Source organism: Rhea americana, unplaced genomic scaffold (assembly GCF_003343005.1).
Source record: "Rhea americana isolate MKP2758 unplaced genomic scaffold, rheAme1 scaffold_239, whole genome shotgun sequence".
Lineage (NCBI taxonomy): Eukaryota > Metazoa > Chordata > Aves > Rheiformes > Rheidae > Rhea > Rhea americana.
The window spans coordinates 522,646-544,475 of NW_028186356.1; the positions used below are offsets into that span (position 1 = coordinate 522,646).

General features: G+C 36.5%; 1 protein-coding gene across 1 annotated transcript; it reads left to right on the top strand.

The window, feature by feature from the left end:
• On the top strand, positions 1-21,056 carry LRRC40 (leucine rich repeat containing 40; the record flags this gene model as incomplete). The annotated part of the gene is made up of 15 exons (XM_085306343.1): positions 1-76; positions 689-870; positions 1,606-1,679; positions 2,173-2,302; positions 2,707-2,830; positions 3,592-3,734; positions 5,047-5,219; positions 5,532-5,622; positions 8,212-8,257; positions 10,698-10,806; positions 11,722-11,829; positions 14,125-14,235; positions 15,934-16,011; positions 17,584-17,769; positions 20,318-21,056. Coding segments are annotated over 15 exons (1,737 nt in total), but the record flags the coding sequence as incomplete, so codon positions are not given.
• Between the last annotated feature and the right edge of the window lie 774 nt (positions 21,057-21,830).

Genomic DNA, 21,830 nt, shown 5'->3' on the forward strand with positions numbered 1-21,830 from the left:
GCCGTGCCGCAGGGGCTGATCCGGGCGGCGCGGAAGAGCGGGCAGTTGAACCTGTCGGGCCGGAGCCTCAGCGAGGGTGAGCGCTGGGAGCGGCAGAAGGCGGGTGGGGAGGCTGCGGCGGTGTGGGCCGGCGCCGCTGACCCTCGCGGGCGCAGCGCAGCCCTCTCCTCCCCTCCCCTCCCCTCCCGCCTCTCAGCCGAGGTGGGAGCGCGGAAGGACGGAGGGTCGGGGTTGCGCCTGGCCCGAAAGAACCCACCCGTCACTTGGCCAGGCTGTGACACTGCCCTGTTCCGCCAGCTGTCCAAGGGCTTTCCTAAAAATCGAGAGACCCTTCAGTTAAGGGAATAGATGCCATAGTTGCAGGTGCTTGACCGATTCAGCATGCTAGCCGTTTCTGATGTTTTTTTGGTTTTGTCCTTAGAAATGTGATCTAGTCAGGACAAAAGAAAAAAGAAAAAGGAACATTAGCAATGAATGTTTTCTGGCGTCTGCTTACACCTCCACTTTTGTTTTGCTGCTGCTGGCAAATTTCCATCAGCTTGTAATGGATAGTTCTGGGAAAAATGTCTCTATAAAAAAATGATGGACATATATGTGTGTGTGTGTATATGAAAAGCACTATGACAGGGGAAATTAAATGCCAGCTATCAGGAATATCTAGTTGACTTGTGTATGCTTGTGCGTGTAGTACCTCAGCACGTATGGCGGATAAATTTGGATACTCCAGAAGAGGCTCATCAAAATCTCTCTTTTGGTGCTGCGGATCGCTGGTGGGAGCAAGTAGATCTGACTAAGCTGATTTTAGCCTCAAACAAACTGCAGTGTCTTTCAGAGGATGTCAAACTTCTGCCTGCTCTCACTGTGCTGGATGTAAGTACAATGATCCCATTATAAGAAGACTGTACTGTCTCTGAGGGAGGTGGGAAAATAGTCTCAGATCTTTCTTTTCCATTTCCCACACTGGTGAATGTGTAGAAGTGACACTGGTGTATATTCAGGATAAATTAGAGATTTTTACAGAACACCTTGAACAGTTTTTATGCTGATAGTGGGTTTTGTTTTGTAGAAAGTTGTAGGAGATTTTATCATGGATACTGAAAGAGGAGCTATTGCAGGATACATCCTCATTTCTTGCACTTTTTCTCTCCATCATTCATTTCTCACTTCCTCATCTCTTAACATTTACTATCAATTAAGTGAACTTTTACCAGATTGACGGTTGCAGTGCTGCTATTAATAATTGCAGAGTCATGTGTGCAGCTATCACCTGTGTACAGAATTATTCTGTGTATTAGTTTAGAATCAGTAGGGTTGGAAGGGACCTCTGGAGATCATCTGGTCCAACCTCCCTGCTCAGCAGGGTCACCTAGAGCATGTTAGACAGGGTTGCATCCAGGCGGGCCTTGAATATCTCCAGAGAAGGAGACACCACAACCTCTCTGGGCAACCTGTTCCAGTGCTCCGTCACTCTCATAGGGAAAAAATCCTCCTCCTCTATCAGAATTATTACTGATTCTATGATTAGCTTAATTTGCTTCTGGGGTGGAGATAAAATCAGTGCAAGGTACAAATTAGTAACTGTATCTTAAAAACTTTATTTTCTAGGTTCATGATAATCAACTGACATCTCTTCCTTCTGCTTTAGGACATCTTGAAAATCTTCAAAAACTTGATGTCAGGTAAGTGCCTGTTACAAAATGAAAACATGGGAAATGCTGCAGTGACTTTGAAGTTATGAATGAGCAATTGAAATATATTAAAATTATATTTCAGAAAAGATACTTTAATTTCAGATTGTTTTCAACTAGAGAATATTAATACTTTKAAAATCTTAATTTTTGTCTGAAATGTTTAATTTTTGTGACTGTGTAGATGCTGCAATGTGAAAATGTTTTGTGGGAGCTTGTTCCACTGCAGATGTAACTGATAGTTGTTCTATATCAACACAAAATATCCAGTGTATCTGATACTGAATGTACTTTATACTTACTGTAGGATCTGTAGAATATGGGTTTCAAAGAGTCATGCATCGCTAAGATAGTCCTGCTGGTTACTGGTATCATAGCCCTAGTTAGGATGGCATGATATATAACAAAAATGTTCCATATGCAGATTGAGTTTTAAAAACTGCTTAATTGATTTTCCTTTTGTTTTCCATGTTTTTAATACTAGCCACAACAAACTGAAAACTATCCCAGAAGAGCTGATGCAGTTGACACATTTGAAAAGCCTTCTTCTTCATCACAATGAGCTGAGTCATCTGCCGGATGGATTTGGACAGCTTGTCAATTTAGAAGAATTAGTAAATTACATCTCTTTAAAAATGTTTACTTGTTCAGAAAGGCTGATTTACCCCTGTTTTGCTACTGGTAGTTAATGAAGTATAGCTTAGATAGCAGAACTTTACAAATATTATAGTGACTTATGTAGCTTATCAGATACTACGTTTTTTTTGTTTGAAGCCAAGTTTTTCTTTTAGTTTGCCAAATATTTGAAGAAAAATCAAATCCCTTGTGATTTATCAGACACGGGAGATTTGTCTCTCCCATTCATCATTCTAACAGGGAAGATCCTGAGGGTATCAGCCAGCCATCTAATTTTAATGTTCTGCCTCTAATTAACTTAGCAGTAGCAGTACTCATGGGATATTTTAAACATCTCTATTCCTAACCTCTTTCTGTGTCTCTCTCTTTTTTTAATCTTCAGGATCTTTCCAACAACCATCTTACAGACATTCCAACGAGTTTTGCTTTGCTCGTTAATTTAGTGAGACTCAACGTGTCTTCTAATCAGCTCAGGAACCTGCCTGCAGATATCAGTGCAATGAAAAGTAAATTAGTTTCCTCGGATTATAAAATGTCATACAGCTAATTCTGTAGTCATGTTCAGAGATGTGTTACATATTATTCAGCATTAAGAATGTGTATTTTTAAAGAGTTAATAACTTCTCAGAAATAAAAGTTCAGAATTATTAAAAATAATTTAAAAACCCAGCTTATAGCCACTATATATCAAACGTGAGTCCTCTTAGGGTTGTTATTTCTAGATGAATGGGGCAAAAGAAGAAATTGGATAAATTTGAGGATTAATATTGTTCTGCTTAGTCAGTGGCCTTGAAACTGCAATTTTGCATGGAAAATCATACATAAATAGGAGATATTTGAAATTACTGGGGAGAGAAAAAGACATAAAACGAGTTTACTTCCAAGATTTGAATAATATTGAGTATCAAGCTTATAGTTTAAAGGAAATATGTTAATTGCTGTGGCTGATCTAAAGGAACAGATAGACTGCTGGCTTTTTAAAATGGCGCAGAAATTATCTATGACAATAGGCCTGTCCTTTCCTGTTCACTCCTGTATTTCAAAGGAGTGATCAGGTAGTATCGTCGAAGGCATTCCAGAATGTCTTAAGAAGTGTAAATGGAAAGCCTAAGCAGATGTCTGTCTTTCACAAATGCTGATGCTGACTGGTTTAATTTCTTAGGAAATTCTGATGGGCAGACAGTTATGTTTATTTCAAAAAGAGCATAGTTATGATTCTGCAGAAGACTTTGTTTACTTTTTCTCATTTTCACACTTATTTCAATAGGTTTAAGACAACTGGATTGTACTAAAAACTACCTGGAAACTGTACCTTCTGAATTAGCAAGTATGGCATCTTTGGAACAACTTTATCTGAGAAAAAATAAATTACGTTACTTACCAGAATTTCCTTCATGCAAATTACTGAAGGTAAGGTTTGAAAAAGTTAGTGTATTGATATTTCTAGATAAACGGAGCACAAGAAGTAATTGGAGAAATGTAAGGATTAATATTGTTCTGTTTAGAAGTCAGTAGCCTTAAGACTGTGCAATAAACAATTTGACAGATTATTTTCTTCAATGCATATTTTGAGTGAGAAATTATGCAAAAAATAGAAGATATTTAAAATTACTGGGGAGAGAAAAAACAAAATGGTGAGTGAAAGATAATTGCTTCTAACATTTGAATAGTATTGAGTGAAACAGTGTACTGTGTGCATATCTGCAGTAAACTTTTTTATGAATATTTAAACAAAATATTATGAATTGTTGTGATGAATAGTTAATAATTCTGTGTGCAGAATTATATTTATTATAGATCRTTTGCAATTACTTTTGCTGTTCCCACTGGTCAAGCTTAATGTCATTTTGAAGAAAAAATTGCAGCAGTACTTACTGTTCAGAACTGGGAAATAAATAAAAGTATGTAGAAGAGGAGTGACTGAATGTAATATTGTCTGCAGTATTTTTTATCTCTAGAAACATCCTTTGGATGTATTTACTTAGTTCATTTTTAATTTTTTAATTGCAACTGCAGAGAAAATATACCATATTTTTTCTTTTAATGTAATCATATCTTCAGATGTTTTGTAGCCTAATTTTGTGATGTGTTTAAAATTGAAAATCATCTATCCCTAAGGAATTAGAAATTTGTTACTCGATTAATAGGAAAATAGTTGAGTCAACTGAATGCTTATATCATGGTGGTGACTAAATCCATCAAAGAATGCAGGTACCAAAGCTACATTAACTCTGAACTTGGCAGTTAAAATTCCAAGCTATTTCTTTTTTTCTTTTTTCCCCCCTAAAAATAAAAAGAAATCTTGCAGGAGTGTGAAATTCTGTGTCTTAGTGTCTCCAGCAGCATGTGTGTGCTCTTTCTGGTCCAGGGAACCACTCAGTTCTGCCATTGTACGTGAAACATTTTCAATAGAGAGATGGAGAGCTGCCCTCTCAAATTCCTGTAGTTTGGAGTTTTAAGAAGCTTCCTGGAGTAGAGAGATATGTAGCAGATTGATTCCTAGCTTGGAAATGGAACTCAAAGCTGTGGATTCTAGGATGGTTTCAGGAAAACTAAGTTCAGATTCGTGTCTGAATCTTCGGAGGCTTTGGATTTTTGTATGTAGATGAAAGGGAATCAAATTCTATACTTTTTCCACATGTTGTCATATATTTTTGCCAATGTCATGATTCAGGTAATTTTGCCAGAGTAATGTAATTGTGGGTGCTCTTTGTTTCTATAGGAATTACATGCTGGTGAAAATCAGATTGAAATTTTAAATGCTGAGAATCTTAAGCACCTGAATTCTCTCTCTGTATTGGAACTTAGAGATAACAAGATAAAAACAGTTCCTGATGAAATTACTGTTCTTCAGAAGTTGGAACGGCTTGATCTAGCCAACAATGATATCAGTAGGTAATATTAAAAACTGCATATATCTGTATTGAGGCATAGCAAGTGACATTCATATTTGCTTGAAACAGTAATATTTCACTAAAATTCTACAGCTGATGTATTGCAGTTTCTAAAATTTAATTAAAAATGACTCAATGATAAACCTTTCCATTCTGTCTAAATGTTATGACCCAACTGTGTCTTAAGCATAATATATTCTATATCTTTTGATTTGAATGTGAGCTTCAGAATACTAGGGCGTGTAAAAAACCATTGCTAATTCTTTAGAATTTGTTTTGAAGTTGTACTGAAATGAGCTGCTTCCATTTGCAGATTGCCATATACCTTGGGGAACCTTCCTCAGCTGAAATTCCTGGCACTAGAGGGAAATCCTCTGAGAACCATTCGAAGAGACCTTCTGCAAGTAAGCACATTTAGACAATATATAAAGTTAGATTATGTTGTATATTTACATTATACAAATTGTATGCCAAACATTAAAAAATTAGCAAGAGTCTGGATTTCAACTGCCCTGTACAACTTTAATCATCTCTTGTGTGTATTGTGGTTCAGGAATCTTAACACTCAAGTCTGATGCAATGCCTAAAATCATGAGGGTGTGGAATAAAGGAGGTTGTTGCTTATAGGACCTCTTTCTGATTTGCTGAGGTGTTGTAATATATATTTCAAATGAGGCAAGAGATGTCTGAAGAATAAAGGATAAGGCAGCTGGCTGCAGCCTTGGGAAACTGGGTTATAATCCTGCTGCAGTTGCAATCAATTGTGATGCTGGGCAAGTACTTTAATTTAAGCTTTTCCTAGATGAGCATGAATTTCTGTTTTTTATTTCTTACTTGTGTGAATTAAGAATCTAGGATTCAATTTCCAAAGAGTATTTGATGGCAGATAGGTTTTGAGGAATGACAATATGATGTACCACATTTTCTTATAGATAGCTTATAGCTCAGGTAATCTGTGTTCTCTCTTAAGTAACTAGGAAAGAGAAGGTGTGGATTATATAAGAGAAAACAAGTACTTAGGGCATCAGGAAGGCTAGGGTGTGAGAAATACTGCTGCTACAGAATTCCTTTCCCTTCTACTCTCCAGCAGGCCCTTCTTTTCATTGGTGGTATAAAGTACTTTCTTTTTGTGCTTTTGCCAGTGCTATAAAATAAACGTGTCTGAAGCATTGGAATTCTCTAAAAATAAGAAACACTGAAGACCCCAAATTAAAATTTTTAATATACAGCAGCATGTGAAAAATAAGAGGGGAGAAAATAATTTAACTGTTGAACAAATGAGCATTGTATGCACTAAGTTGATGAGCAAAAGGTTCAGTGAATGGAAGTTATGTGTGATCACAGAGTTCAAACCTGTGCCACAATATACATGCAAAGGAGACTGAGCTAGGATTGCCTCTCACTGCTTAAGTTCTGGTATTCCCTGATTTCTGAAGATTTTGTTTTCTTTCAAGTGTAAGAACCTACATGTGTGTAATTTATCATATTTACTTCTTACATATTTTATAGCAAACCAGAGGTATGAGAATTCTGTTACAACATTTTATACTTACACTTCTTGATCCATTACCAACTCTGGAAATCTATATAATTGAAATTTTATATGCGCTCTCTGAATTTTTTCCACTTGACTTAATGGAGTAATTGACAAATCTTGTAGGTTCTCCAGACACTTGCTGGCAGCAAGTGAATAATGAGACTAGGGAATTGCAACGACTTGAGGGGAGAGACGGGTATAGTCTAGCAGGCACAGATCCTCTTTTGTAGGTCCATGTTCTGTCTCATCTCTTCTTACTCTTCAGGCCTCTCATTCTAGTCCCAATTCCGTTCACGTCCTCTGTGTGTTTCCTTGCTTCTTGGCAAAGCTCTGGTCATCTTCTGTTAAACCTTCATCTTCCTTTTCCATCCCGCTATCCCTTTATGTTTCTCATCTCTTTGCATTAACCTGTTGTTACTTGTCGGCTGATCTTCAGTTTATTGTTTACCTTCCCCTCCATGCAAACCAGATGACTGTTACTCAACTTTCTGTTTGACTTCCCTGTTTCCCTCACAAGTCCCCGGTTTCCTCTGTATTGGTTCCCCTCTTGCTCAGTTCAGCTCACACCAGCCCTACCTGTGCCTGCAGTCAATCTCAATTTCCTCCAGCCTCTCTTTCTCAGTATTTTATCTTCAGTTTCCGCTGTCCAGTCTCACCAGATTCCTTGTGCTAGTTTGTTCCTTTTCCCACTTCCACTTTTTTTCTCCTTTCAGCGTTCAGATCAGTCAGTCTCTTGTATATGATATAGATGTCAGTTAGAATGAAAAACAGTAACACGTATTCAGTGCTTTAGTCCATGGTTTCACAACAGAAGAAGAAGCACATGAAATCATAAAGAAAGCCTAGCTTCCAAAACAAATGGGATAGTTGAGATTATGCTTGATTATTCAGAGATTATGTAGATCATAACCATGTTGTTTGACCAATATGAGGTGCTGCAAGAGGACTGAAAATCAGATCTTTGGAGAATTCAGCTGTTAAAAATCCATGTAAATTATGTAAACTGCAGTGTTTTTCCAAGATCTTACAATTTGGCCAAACTTAGATATAAAGTTACTGAAATTCTGAACAGTTACCCTCTGACAAATTTGAAGTTCCTTCTCCAAAGCATAATTGGGCTAGACATTTTTAAAGAGAAAATTAATTTCACGGGATCATTTTTCCTTGTTCTTGGGTCTGGATGAAGGTTTAGRTAAAGAATATGGAACCTAAGGTGGCTTCTGGTGCCTGACATGGCATGGAAAATTTCATCTGAAACAAAATAAAATCGCATAAAAGCAAATTTATAAGATACTGCAAAGAGAGTTTTTCTACAGGAAGTGTTAGGTAGCTTTTATAGTCAGCAGTGCTATGAGCTCCACTTACACAACTGATGTTTGTTGTTCTTCCTTGCTAAAATAGCTATATAAATACAGGGTTGCAAATGCTTGTTTCACCTTTTTTTTTTTCCCTAAAGAAAGGAACCCAAGAACTTCTGAAATACTTAAGAAGCAAAATCCAAGGTATATTACTCTATTATATTGCTTTTTTAAAAACTTACCTAGGATAGCTCTTTTAAAAATTGATTTTCCCCTAGTTATCCTGCAATAATAGTATTTTCTTTACTTAACAGTTTGCTCTTACATTTCAGTGCAGTTTCCTCTCCTTACTCTCTTAGATGATACCAAAATAACAAACATTCATTATGGAGGGTTATTGTTTAGAAAGATAATCTTAAATATTTTCCTCTAACCCGTTGTACATTTTGCATGAGGAGTTCAGATAGTTTGCTTTTTGTTTTTTTTGCCTCTGGACCTAAAGGGAAGCTTATATAAGGCGTACCTTTTAAGCTTGCCATCTCTCTGCTGGCTTGCTTACAGTATGGGAAAATGGATGAGATTTTTGCAGAGGTATTATGTATTATTCATCACTTAATAACAAGGGCACTACAGACCTGTGATTCCTAACAAGTATATGCATGAATAAATCTGCCTTAAAATCTTAGTAAAGCCATGAAGTCTAATTCAAAGATGACTAAGAATATAAAAAGTCTTTCAGAAGGTAACCGTTTATTTAAAACATAATTATAATCCTGGCCTATTAGAATTGGTCTCAGTCTTTCTACCATTTAAAAGTCTCTATCCTAACGTTCTCTATATAAATAAATGAAAAGTCTTAAAGCAGAAAATCAACTGAAATGTTGCACAGAAATTACTTCTCTGGACAGCTGTGGTATGTTTTTGCAGACTCCTCTTTTGGATTCTAAGCTTTATGCCTGTGGATTAAAAAACAGCTAGATCGTTGTGTATCATTTTTCTGTGACAGAACGCCATACTTTGTAGAATAAATTGTTAATATTTAAAGAGAAAGGATATAAAAAGTTGCTGGTTGCTTTGTGCACCCAAATCACTCTCCAGATTGATACTTGGGCCTGTAATTCATTGAGGTATTTTGGTAGTTGGCTTCTTGTTTTGTTCTGCATTTTCTAAACAAATGAATGGTGGCCAGACTTTGCATTTTCTACCTATATAGGAATCAGACTGTCAGAATCTTGAAATAACGTGCATGTTGAGAAGCCTTAATCTTTTTGGAACAGAGCTTCAGTTTATCAACTTTAGAAATCTTCATCTTTGTTAACTTTTGGGAAGTGTGAAGTAGGCAAAATGATTGAGGTCACTGGTCATTAAATATAATATGAGAATGATTATGCAGCACTTAAATGGTGAAAAATGTTTAACCTCTTAATTTAGAAGAGGTCTTGATAATACATTTAAGCAACTTTATTGAAAATATATGAAATTTCTTCCTTTTGTAAATAGGTTTTATCTCCTCCTATCAGAAGATGGCAGTATTAAGTCAATGCATACTCTAAGGTTGCTTACTATTTTTATTAGGGCTTTCAAAATGGGTTCAAAGCAAGTCTAGCGTATTATTATTAACTTTGTAAATATTAATTCGATGGTAGAATACATACTCAGAAGCTCAACTAGTGAACTGTAATATTTAATATAATTGTGGATAATAAGGTTAGCTAATGTCTTGCATGTATGGCAATATTTATCATTTTACTGTACTTGTTACTATGACATCTAAGAGGGAGATAAACAAATAGCAGTAGTAGTCCTCTTCTGTAGAGGTTTAAATTAAGAAGAGACCCCTTGAAGCTTGYTTTTGACCATTTTTAGTAAATGGTTGACTGGTTTTTGTTGTATGTAGCTCTTACTAGACTGCTATTCATGAACGTTGTTGAAGTTCTACAGAGTTTGTTCCACTTCTTTTAGTAGAAGTTAGATTTGTCATATGTTTGGACTTCTAGCTAATCTTCACCTTAATTGTGCATGTGTGAATTCCCAGGATTTGGTGGCACAGCTCTGATGTGCGGAACCAGAGCTTTTAATCTGCTGCATTTATTAAGCTCATACAAAGTAGCCCTTTAAACCCATCAACTTTTCACAAACACTGTAGATAATAATCAAATTAACCCTATAGAGAAGAGTGTTATGAAAATTACAACAAATATTAATGTTTTAACTATAGTTGTGGTCAGTTTTCTGAGTATAGTGATATGGATCATCACTTCTAGCCCATCTTTCCTGTTCATCATTGTTCTTTTCAGTTTCTATCCCCCTACCCCTCGGAGGCTACTGCCTCTCTACATCTCTACTAACATAGCGTGTATTGTTTCCTGATCTATTTTGTCAAAAAAATCAGCCAAGTTAAAAAAAAAAAAAAAAAAAAGTCACCGAACAAAAATCTTAAGTCTACAAAAACTCCTTACTAGAAAATTATTGAAATTAATCTGAATCAGGTTATATGCAATCAAACTAGAATACAGGAAGGGTTAAAAAGGATGATGACAAGTGACTAGGGACAATAAAGCTCTCAGTCTAGAACATTTGGAACACCACATCTGACTGCAGCCTTATAGGTGTTTGTGTGACTGTATACGTATATTATCTCTAGATGATGTAACTAGCCCAGATGAAGAGCCTCCTGTGACAGCCATGACTCTTCCAAGTGAGTCAAGGATAAACATGCATGCCATAACTTCACTAAAATTACTGGAATATAGGTATGTGTTTTGAAATAGGACAGCATTTCTAAAGCTGTAATACTTCTTACTTTCTTTGTTTTTGACTTCATGATATATACAAACTGTTGGCAAATCTGGCTACACTTGCACAGTTTTCACTCTAACTTGTGTACTTAGGAATTGCCAGGTCTGAATGATGTTTCTCCTGGATTTTCATTTCTTTGTCTTATAAACTATTCCACAGTAACATTCCTTTTACTTGCTGAAATACTTATTATTTCAGGTGCTTTTAGTACATCTTAAGTGTCCTTAGAAATTACTGTTAAGACTCCAAATATCTCATTGCAGTAGGCAAGTATCTCTTCAGTTTCTTAATGAAAACAAGAATATAACTTGTTAGGTTAGGAAAGAGAGAAAAAAAATGTATATGATGAGAACTGCCAGGTGAAATGCACACAGTCGTGGACAGAGTTAGAATGTGGAGATGACCTTATTCTGATGAAAAGGGCTAGAATAGTTTTAGTTGCCACAAACATTCAGAAGCTCCAAGTTCAGTAGTTATCTGAGTTAAACTGTTACCATGTCACAATGATGGGGATGTTTTCTAAATTGAGGAAGGAAAACTTGTTTATTGACAATCCTGCAACACTTATTGGCCCATTCAGAATTATACATTTGCTGAGATAATGACATAATTCAGCTTTTACTGATTTTTGTTAAGCTGGACAACAGAACATACTGCTGGCATGAAATGGTGTTACTGCATACATTCCATGTAACATGGTACAGTGACTCGTAGGTTTCTGATTAACAATCGTTCAAGGACTTCAAATCGTAGATATTTATATATGTATTCTACTGCTTCTATTTTTCTAAAGATGATAAGGTCTTGTTAATAAATAGGAAATGACTGACTTGTTCATGTTACTCTGCTAAATGGTTTTCATTGTTTAGTGAGAAACAGGCAGCTGTGATTCCTGATGAAGTGTTTAATGCAGTCAGAAGCAATCCTGTCACCACTGTCAACTTCAGCAAAAATCAGCTGAATGAAATTCCTGCAAGGTACTAGCTGTTCCATTATAGAGATCATTCTTTCTGTTACTTTTTTCTACTTTTGTCCTTCAACATCTTGTGTTTTTTCTAATCAAGCGTATTTATGCTTTATCCTGATATATTTAAGTATATATATGTGTATTTGTATTTTATATACATACAGGAATTTATATACCTGTATGCGTTTTGTGTATATATATAATGCATGTATATATTTTGGAGAGAGAAAGAGATATAATGAAAGTAGAATTAAGATGCTGAATAAAACTTACGTTTCTAGTTTAAGTAGCATGCAGGTGGGTCTGTTGATTGTCAGATGGAGGTTTAATTTAAAGGAAACTTGTCTGCACCAAGTAGTACTTTCATTACATGTTATTTTCATCTTTCTTTGCTAAGCGTTGTTGAAACAAGGGGGAGACTCCAGTGTGACTTCACATAATAATGAAGTGTTGTACTTAACTACAATGTAGTATTGTTTATTATTTTTTATACAGAGTGGTCATTTTCCCATGTGAAGATAATCTGTGTGTATTCAGTACTTCATGAGATGATATCTCTATCTTATAGTTAAGGTCTTGTTTAAATTCTGTGTCTTCAGATAGCTTTTCTGTGTTTTTCTTCTTTTTTGAAAAAGAAGCCTAAACAATTTCCATGCCTTTTATTTCTTAAGACATTTGGTTATCGTCCAGTAGCATTTGGTATTACTGTACTTGATTCCTCATCCACAGTCAAGGAAAAGCTTTTTTCTGACAATAATGAGAATAAACAGTCTTTTTTTCTAATGAGGAGTACTACTGAATCTCTGGTAGCTTAAGAAAATCATCAAAACTGATTTTTAAGGAAAAAAAGTATTTTTATTAGAGCAGCTTATACTCTAGGGAAAAAATCACTTTTATGCATAGAAGCCATTCTTAAAATTTATGTTTAATATGTCTAAACACCCTTGAGTTCTCTTACGAGAAGGGGAGGATAGAATWTATGCAGTAAGGAGTTAACAGTCTGAACCTGCAACACAGAGTACCACATGACTAAGTATTTATGGGTCTTGAGAGATTAATTTCAAGTGATGAGGATACTCTACTTGATACAGGAAAGATCTGACTGAAATTCTCTCTTACCTAGCACAAGAGGATGGCAGCCTCTTGGTTGGATTTGCAGTTCTTATTCAGACAGAACCTTATATTGCTTTAATTTGGGAATCTTGCCTGAGTAGAAATTCTGTACATGAGCTCAGATTTGTTTTAACTCTTGTGAACAATGGCCGTGCCTTCATGTTTTTGTAACGCTCAGCTGTAACCAGTGTGTCTAAACAGTATGTCAGTATAAGCAGATAATGATGAAGGGCATACCTGAATATTCAGTGTGAGTTTGTTTATATTGTTGTGGTGCCCACTTGTTTCTATCCTGGGACCCAAATGTGCTAAGCATTATATACCTTTAGCGTATAGAGCTTGAAGACCAGGTGCTGTCTTTTTCTTGTGGAAGAAAATTCTTTCCAGTATATTCAAAGAAGATGGATTTGGTGAGATAATGGTTGTGCCTTCCATGCTTTTTCGTGTATTTGAGGCTGCAGCATTCAGTGGGGAGGAAGGTATAGATGTGCAGCTGCTGGGTGCAAGATAATTCAGTGGGAATCCAGATATGAGATGAGTATTTAGCTAATTTAATTACCTCTTTTACCTCTTTTTAAGGTTAAAATGAAGATTCTGTCCTAGGGATTTAACAATTAACTTCCTGAGCTTCTAAGTAGTTTACACTGAAGCATCTCAGTATTTTATCCTTTTATGAAAAAACAGCAAATGCAATTTACAAACTGCAAATTTGCAATCTGTAATAGCAGAACAGGAGAACAGAAATGAAAAACAGAAATAAAATAATARTAAGCGATTTCTGTTCATTATGACTATTAAAAGAATCACATGGAGTAACATGGATGGAGTCTTTTGTTAAAACATTTTCAGGGCAGGGGATGACAGTGATGGTCATTTGTGCCATAGGTTCTGAAATACCTCTTAATTACATTTAAGTGAACAGGCTTTCATAGTAAAAATTACTCTCTAAATTGGTGGCAGCAGATTTAGAAAAGTGACTCTGAGCTTTGTCTTTGCACCAAGCGTAAAATGACAGGACAGGCTATTTTCACAAGTTCAGTTTCCATTATCTTCTATTATCATAAAATCGCTTCTGAAACATCAAAACAGAATGTCCCTAGTTTGTAGAATAAAGCAATTTTTTTTTCAATAACTTAGAAAATACAATGCAGACGTACTTATGTAATAAAAGTGTATTCATACTGTGTTGCAGGATTGTGGAGCTGAAAGACTCGGTTTGTGATGTCAACCTTGGCTTCAATAAACTCTCATCAGTTTCCTTGGAGATTTGCATGCTTCATAAATTGACACATTTGGATATCAGGTTTGTGTCGTGTGTTGGACTTCCTTTCTGAGTAATTTATTTCTATGCCTTTTTAAACCAGCCATCTGTTACTGCAGTATAGCAGTACTGAAATAATTTTTCATTTCTCTAAATGCCACTATGTCTGTTGAATGACTGGCAGATCTGAAATGGCAAGTGGCCTAGTGGTATTGATCTTTCTTAAAAAAAAAAAAAGAAAAGAAAAGTAGACAAGCTCTAAGACTTGCTCTGGTGAGGAGTCTGACCTCAGTCATAAAAAGATTCTGACAGATATTAAGTGGAAGTGGATGTAAAAAAACACCCCAAACCTGGAGGGTATCTGGGAAGTAGTACCAATGAGAGCAACCCTTGTGTGCTGCATGAAGCAAGAGCTGTCTATAGGTACTTCTATTTGTAATAGTTTTATTAAATTCCTTACTGTCATTCTACWTTCCCTAACTTCTGAAAAATATTCATTGCGTTTGTTTAGCCATCAGGATTAGCTCCCTAGTAGTTATTATCTTAAGTGCATCACAAAATGAAAAATAGCAAAGCACAGTTGCAAAGAGAGCTTTTTGCTTTGGCTTGTTTTAAATTAAGCTGCCTGTAACATATGCGCTGCTGATGGAGGAGTTAGGTTGAAGCCTGCAGAAGTGGTTGGTAAGATGAGGTTGATGAGAGAATCAGGCTGAATATCTCAGAGTGAATAAGAATGTATGTACAAGGCTGGGTCTCTTTTAGTGAGTGATCTTTATTTTTYTGTAACAGCTCTTTATGTGGCACACTCAAAAAATGTCATGTTTGACCTTAGATCCTTGGCCTCATTGTATTTAAACAGTTTCTGAATGTCTTCCTATTGTGGAAAATACTCTGGGAATGGTAGCCACAAGCCTGTTTGTCACAGCAACTGAGTACTAGGCTGAATGAAAAACCTGTTTGTCAGAGCAACTGGGTACTGGTTCAGGTTGGCACCAACGTCCAGGCAGTTTCATTAACTTCCTTCTGAAACCCAACTAGCTGAATTTGATTCTGGGACAACAGGGAGAAAGAAGGGACAGAAAATTCTTCAGGGAAAACCATGAACAAACTAACAGGGTAGAAGGGGTTGATAACTAATGCTTTCAATTATACTTCTTTTAAATTTGTATTTCTTAAAGAAAAAAGGCAAGATTCTGCAATGGAGATGAATTTGTACAGTGTTTCTCTTGTATGTTCTGTATCACAGGTTCGGGGGAATACCGATTCTTTACATGCAGTTATGAAGCAATTTGTTCCTCATGTTCTTTGATCTCCTAAAGTCCCTTAAGAAGGGGAGGTATCTGTAGAGCAGAATTCATATACAGATGTGGATGTATATATGTGTCTGTGTATACACATGCTTAACATTATATTTTGAAATTGATGACTAAAAGTTTGATTCCTGTTCATTCTATGTTGAAAATATTGTCAAGCATATTTCTGGAGTTGTTATGATACTGAAATATTTGAGTATCTTTAGGCAACAAACTTTTAATCCTACTAACTGGCAAAAATCAGAATGCAAACCTGGTTTGCATCAGCAAGCGTCTCTACTTGAGCATGATCTTGACCCATTTATGAAGCAGTTCGCTTCATAAATGCATATCAGTACTGGTAAATATGCATATTCTTTCATCATGAATGCTTAATTAACACTCATTMAAAGTTAATAATTACTGCTTGTCTTTATTTGATACACAGAAATAATTTTTTGACATCTTTACCTGAGGAAATGGAGGCACTGACAAGACTGCAAATAATAAATCTTTCCTTTAATAGGTAAGTAACTCTTTAGACTTTTTATAATATAAAAAGAACTGGGCCAAACTCCTATATTTATCATTCCTGTGATACAAGAATGAGGACACACTTGATCAGCTTAAAGGAGATAAAGAGAATGTACTGCTTTGCACAATGTGTAGTGTATTTTTGGAACTTGCCACCACAAGAAGATTTGGAGAGACGTAGTACCGACTGGTTCAAAAAGCTATTAAACAGTATTGTGAACAATATATACAACAATGGATACCAGCAGGATTGCTCAGAGACATACCCTTTAACATCCATAATACAGCAGTTCCGGRTGCTGGAAAAATATGAGGGCCGTGAATGGCAATAAATGACAAGGCTTGAGTAGCATCTGGTAATGCTGAATAGCATCTCTTGCTGCTTTTATTGCTTACAGTAGTGAGGGACAATTCTAGGCTAGACGGACCATTGATTTGACTCAGGAGGGCATTTCTTAGCGTACAGGAAAACAATTGGCCCTTATTCTCCCTTTTTTTACACTACTCAGTCTGTTACTGTCACAATTTAAGTTTTGTTTCCAAGCAGTTGGTGTATCTATTGAGGTTGGAGGGAATAAGTTTTGCTCAGACATTTTGTGTCAGTGATGTTAGAGAACCTACTGTTGTTTTTGAGTATATCATACCGACTGAATCTGTTGTCTCCATTTACTCCATTTCCTTCATGGATACTTTTTGTGAAATCCTGGTCTTATGGAAGACAGTGGGAGTTTTGTCACTAACTTAAGTAAAATTCTAATGATACCATTTAGATTTACATTGAAATAAGTTTTTCCAAACCTAGTCTACCAACTGTAACCTTATTTTAGCTCCTAATGACTTTGCATCTCTCATCTGTATTAGTTATATGGCTCATTTTTAGAGTTTAGTTTGCTCTTACTGTTTCTAAACAAAGCTTAATGGGGTAGCTCCTYCTTCCAGAGGTACATTCAGGTTACTGTATGTAAAACAATGTGTTTTAAAACATACAGCTTACAGTTCTGCTCTTCTCAAACAGTGGAGAACTCTTACACCTGAACTCATGTCCCTTTGCTAACAAATTTCATGCATTCTTGAAGATTTTCAACTGTTTTTATAAAGCCCCATTTTAAAGAAAAGTCTCTCCTGTATCCTTCCTGTTTCTTTCACCAAGCACCTATGTCAGGATGCTTAAATATACTTCAAATTATATTTTTTTCACATCCAGCACTGGTATGAGCAGTCCTTCAGGGATTCTGATGACTATGATTCAACAGAATAAAGACATTTTTTTCTTTCCCCATCCAATGGCCAGCTGAAATGTGAAGTACCCAGACTTCCCTAGGAATTTGCAGTGGTACACGTGGAACATGCATTCTCGTGCATGGCCCTTGCAACATGATTGTACACTATACAAATTTTTCACTGTGTGTAAGGTAAAATAATCAGTGCCTTCTCCTTTCAGAGTGGCATATTTAAACAAACAAAAGCTTAAATCAGCAACTCTAAAAATATCTTCTGTTTTGAAGGGCATCCGTTTTTTGTATGTCATATTTCTGACTCTTACTTATTTGCCTTCTTTTTGAAGATTTAAAGTATTTCCCAGTGTCCTTTATCACATCYTAGCACTGGAGACCATCCTGCTCAGTAATAATCAGGTTGGGTCCATAGATCCTCTGCAGTTGCAGAAGATGGACAAGCTTGGAACACTAGACCTTCAGAACAACGACCTCCTTCAGGTGCCACCAGAACTTGGAAACTGTGAAACTCTGAGGTGTGTATTTTAAGCAGTAACCTGCTTGATAAAAATACATTCTTACTCTATTTCTGTTTTTTTCAAGGCATATTCTGCCAGAGAGAAAAATACAATTTGGCAAGATGTATGTTTGTAGGTCTAAATGCATAAAATGGATGTCTTTATCATTTGTAAAACCATGCAGTTTCTTCCATAGCTTCTCAAGATTTTTAGAGATTTTTCATGATTTTGTGAAAATTTACTCTATAAATATAGATTAATATAAAAATGCACTTTGAAAGCTGGATGCCCAACTACTTATATAAAAGTAAGCACTCCTGAAAGTTGAATTTAACTGTAAGAGTCAAATTTTGCAAACAGTCCAGCTTTTAATTTTGTATTTTCTGAGAGCTRTGGGTTTCCTAATATAGCTTCCTCTTAATTTGCTTTTTGCTCTTACTGTAGGAGTTGTTTCATAGGATATGGAGCCCTACTATTAAGAATAACTGCTTYTATTTTTTTTGTTTTCTGGCTCCTTGCCAAAATTGATTTGTTAGAAAGCTAGCAACTGAAGGTACTAAATGTTTTAAAGATCTTACACTGTGATTGGCTATGTTAAAGTAAAGAGTAGAAGTGGTAAAATTTGAAGATGACGCTGTTTTCATTAATAAAGTCTAGAAAATTCACRAGGAACTCGGAGTCTTAACAAAATTAAGCAAATATATTTATCACTGCAAGACTGGGTTGCCTGATAGCATTTAATAACTTGAGGTAATCTGCATTTGGCGGCTATATCAAAACTCCCAGTATTGATTGCCGAGTTTTCAGTGGCTTTGAACATTCGTCTATCTACGGATGAGAAAACAAAAATTAATAAAAGTGGTAGCATGCCTAATAAAGTATGCAAAATAAAACTGAAAGGGAATGTTAATGTAGTGTAAATTTAACATTATAGTTTAAGCCAGGTACCTTGTCTGCCTTGATTGCTGTTAAAAGCATTTTTAACTAGAAATAAGTGGTGGTCTTGTAGTGCTTTTCTGTAGGTCAGTACTTACTGCTGGTGTACCTATAGATGAGCATGGTTCACCAGCTCAAAGTGAGCCATAGCTCTGTCTGTCAGTAAACACCTTTAGCTCCTTACCTATGTGGTAACTTGCACGGTTGTAAAAAAGAGATAGGGTAACATCCTCTAGATAATGACGACGTAATGATGTATAAAGAGATGTGACTGTGTAAGCATCTTCAGGTAATACACCTTAGGGAAAACAGTTACACATAACTAATCCATCTTGTCAAAGATAACAARTTAGTGGTTAGCATGGTTTTCGCCTTTAAAGTATTCTTGCTTGTAATCCTCCTTTCAGGAGGAGGCCAGCAGCAGGATCTTGGTGCAGAGCTTTGGTGAGAGACTTTGGGTCCGGGGACCCCCGGCCCTAAGGCCGGCGTGGCAGTAGCAGCAGCAGCTCGTGGGGCTCTGGCACAGTTACCCTTTCGACATCCCCTCTTGCCCTTGCGCTGCCAGCCGTGTCTGCCCCTACACTTTCTCRCCTTGCATTCATTGATTGCTAGCCAAGATACCTAGCGTGTGTGTAGCGGCTAGTGTTGTCATGTCGTATACATGCGGTCAGGTCTTAAGACAATCTTTATCACGGTCTAATGGACTAGGTCTGGAAAATCTTCGAGCAGCAGTTTAAGACACTGCTCTCATTCCCCCTGTCTGGAGGGTACCGATACTCCTGGGCTCCACGTAGCTGTCTGCCAGTTAGCTGCTGTAGCGAGTCAGCCTGGCAGCACACRTGCGCCTGTGGTACGATACTGGACTGTGATGGGGCTGCAGGCGTGTGTGCCTCTTCACTGCCTTTCTGGGGTAAAACTGGTGACCTTCAGCAGCAGGGCAGAGCAACCAGCTAGCCAGGAATGGAAWCTTAAATTGCTGCAGCTGTTCCTCAGTAAACAGAAGTTCTCTGTCTGTCTTCYGGGGTTTATCATGACTTCTTAACATTTGTTAATTTAAAATTATCTTAGGATGTTTATGTTCCAGTGGAATATGTTCCAGCTTTTGCTAGACTTGATATAAAGGTTAAGTTAGTTCAGCAAAATGGAGATATTATAGGTGAATGGAAGTCTACTTTTGAGGGACCTAAAGCAGGAAAAACACAAAAACCCACACAAGCAGGAAAAAAAAAATGCAGAGGTTAATGCCTACCCAAGAAGAGTGGGCCAACAGCAGAGCTAGCAGTGGAGGGTTGTAATTTAACATGTTTTATCCCATTTTTTGGTGCTATTTTTATGTGTTAGAAGTTCTTTTTCGTGCTCTGTCTTTTTGGCAGAGGCTTACTGAAGAAATAGGGTAGGTGAGTATTTTGTATCATCTACAGTACTATATAACTACAGATTTATTAGCATAAATTCAAATTCAGCTATCTCTTCTGGAGACAGGATAGCAGAAGCTAAAAGTTTTTTGGAAGAATAGAAGAGACATTACYCAGGAATTTCAGAGGATTCATAAATTGATATATGGTATATGATTGTGTTGTTACAAGCATAAACCTTTATGAAAATGACCTCAGCATCTCTGTTTTTCTAGGACACTTCTGTTAGAAGGAAATCCGTTCCGTATTCCCCGAGCAGCCGTTCTGGCAAAGGGAACAGCTGCAGTGCTAGAATATCTAAGAAGCCGAATTCCTACTTAATACAATAGTTTTTGTTTTCCCTGTTAGGCTTGTGAATCAGTTACCCTCTCTGGCCAAACCCTGTATAATTAAACTGCCTTCCTCTTGTTTATCAATGACCTGTTAATCTGGCTGCTGCCATAAAGCATTTATATTAGTGGTTTTAATTTGTATGTTAAAAAGGAACTCCTCCACGAAATACCCCCCCCCCCCCGCAAGGTTGCATGGTTCAACAGTGTGTTTTAAAATGCTACAATATATTTGTTTAYACTTTTTGTAATAAAGGATTATGTTGAAAGCTGGCTTCAGTAATAATGACAATGTTTTTTCTACAACTAATTTTTTAAAAAGAATTGTAAACACCAAAGTATTTGAGCATAAGGCAGAAATTAACTTTTTGATTTTTGTATGCCTGTTTTATAAACACTTGTTTCATAACTTTCTATAAAGTTTTTGGTCTCTTAACCATTGCCTCAAACAATTGGTTACTGGTTTGTCTGTGATAAAATGTTTGTAACCTTAAACTGCACGCTTAGGGTACAAATACAGTATGAAGTGTACAGCAAACTGCATGCTTGGCTTATGTAAAAGTATTCAAAATGTGGTTGGTGTTGGTGGCAGCACTGAAAAAATAAATGTTTCCTGTTAGATGTATATTTTTAGTTTTATTTTAAGAGTTTAGAATATAATTAATTTTTTTAGACAGTACTTTTAGACATTTTTATTTTGTATTTAAACACACTTCCACACTGTGGAATTTATTTATTAATAATAGTAATGTTTCAAGGATATTAATAATTTATAAGGAAAAAAACTGCTTGATGTTACTTGCTGTGTGACTGCAGGTACATTGCTTCTGTGTTGGACTATTACAGGCCTATGAAGTAGAGCTAAAATTGATTTCCACCCCCCCCCCCCCACCTGAATCACACCTGATACAGCCATATGTCTGCTGAAAACAGTTCACTGTTCTTGCAGCTCACTTGTGGTACGGTGTAGGCGCTGTGGTGGAGGTCATCGCTGAAGTGCTCTGCCTGGCTTAAAAAAGCAGTGTTGAGAAGTGAGGTCTGTTTGGCCAGGCAGAACGCCTTGCTGATGTACTCGTGTTGTTTCTGGTACCTGAGCTGCGTCATACATTGCTGCACTGTGCTTCACTGTCCTGTGTTGCCAGCAAAAAAAAAAAAAAAAAAAAAAAAAAAAAAAAAAAAAAAAAAAAACTTTTCCTATTTAAAAATGCAAATTCAAAAAACAAAAAAATTTCCTACAGAAAGGCAAATTAAAAAAAAAAAAAAAAAACAGAAAACAAACACCTTTAACCAAATGACATCCTTGCTAAGCTTTTAGGAGCAGACATATCTCACTCTTCCGTTTCCCATATGAAAAAGGCGAGGCTGACCTCAAGTGGGATCCCTTCTATGGTATGTGTTC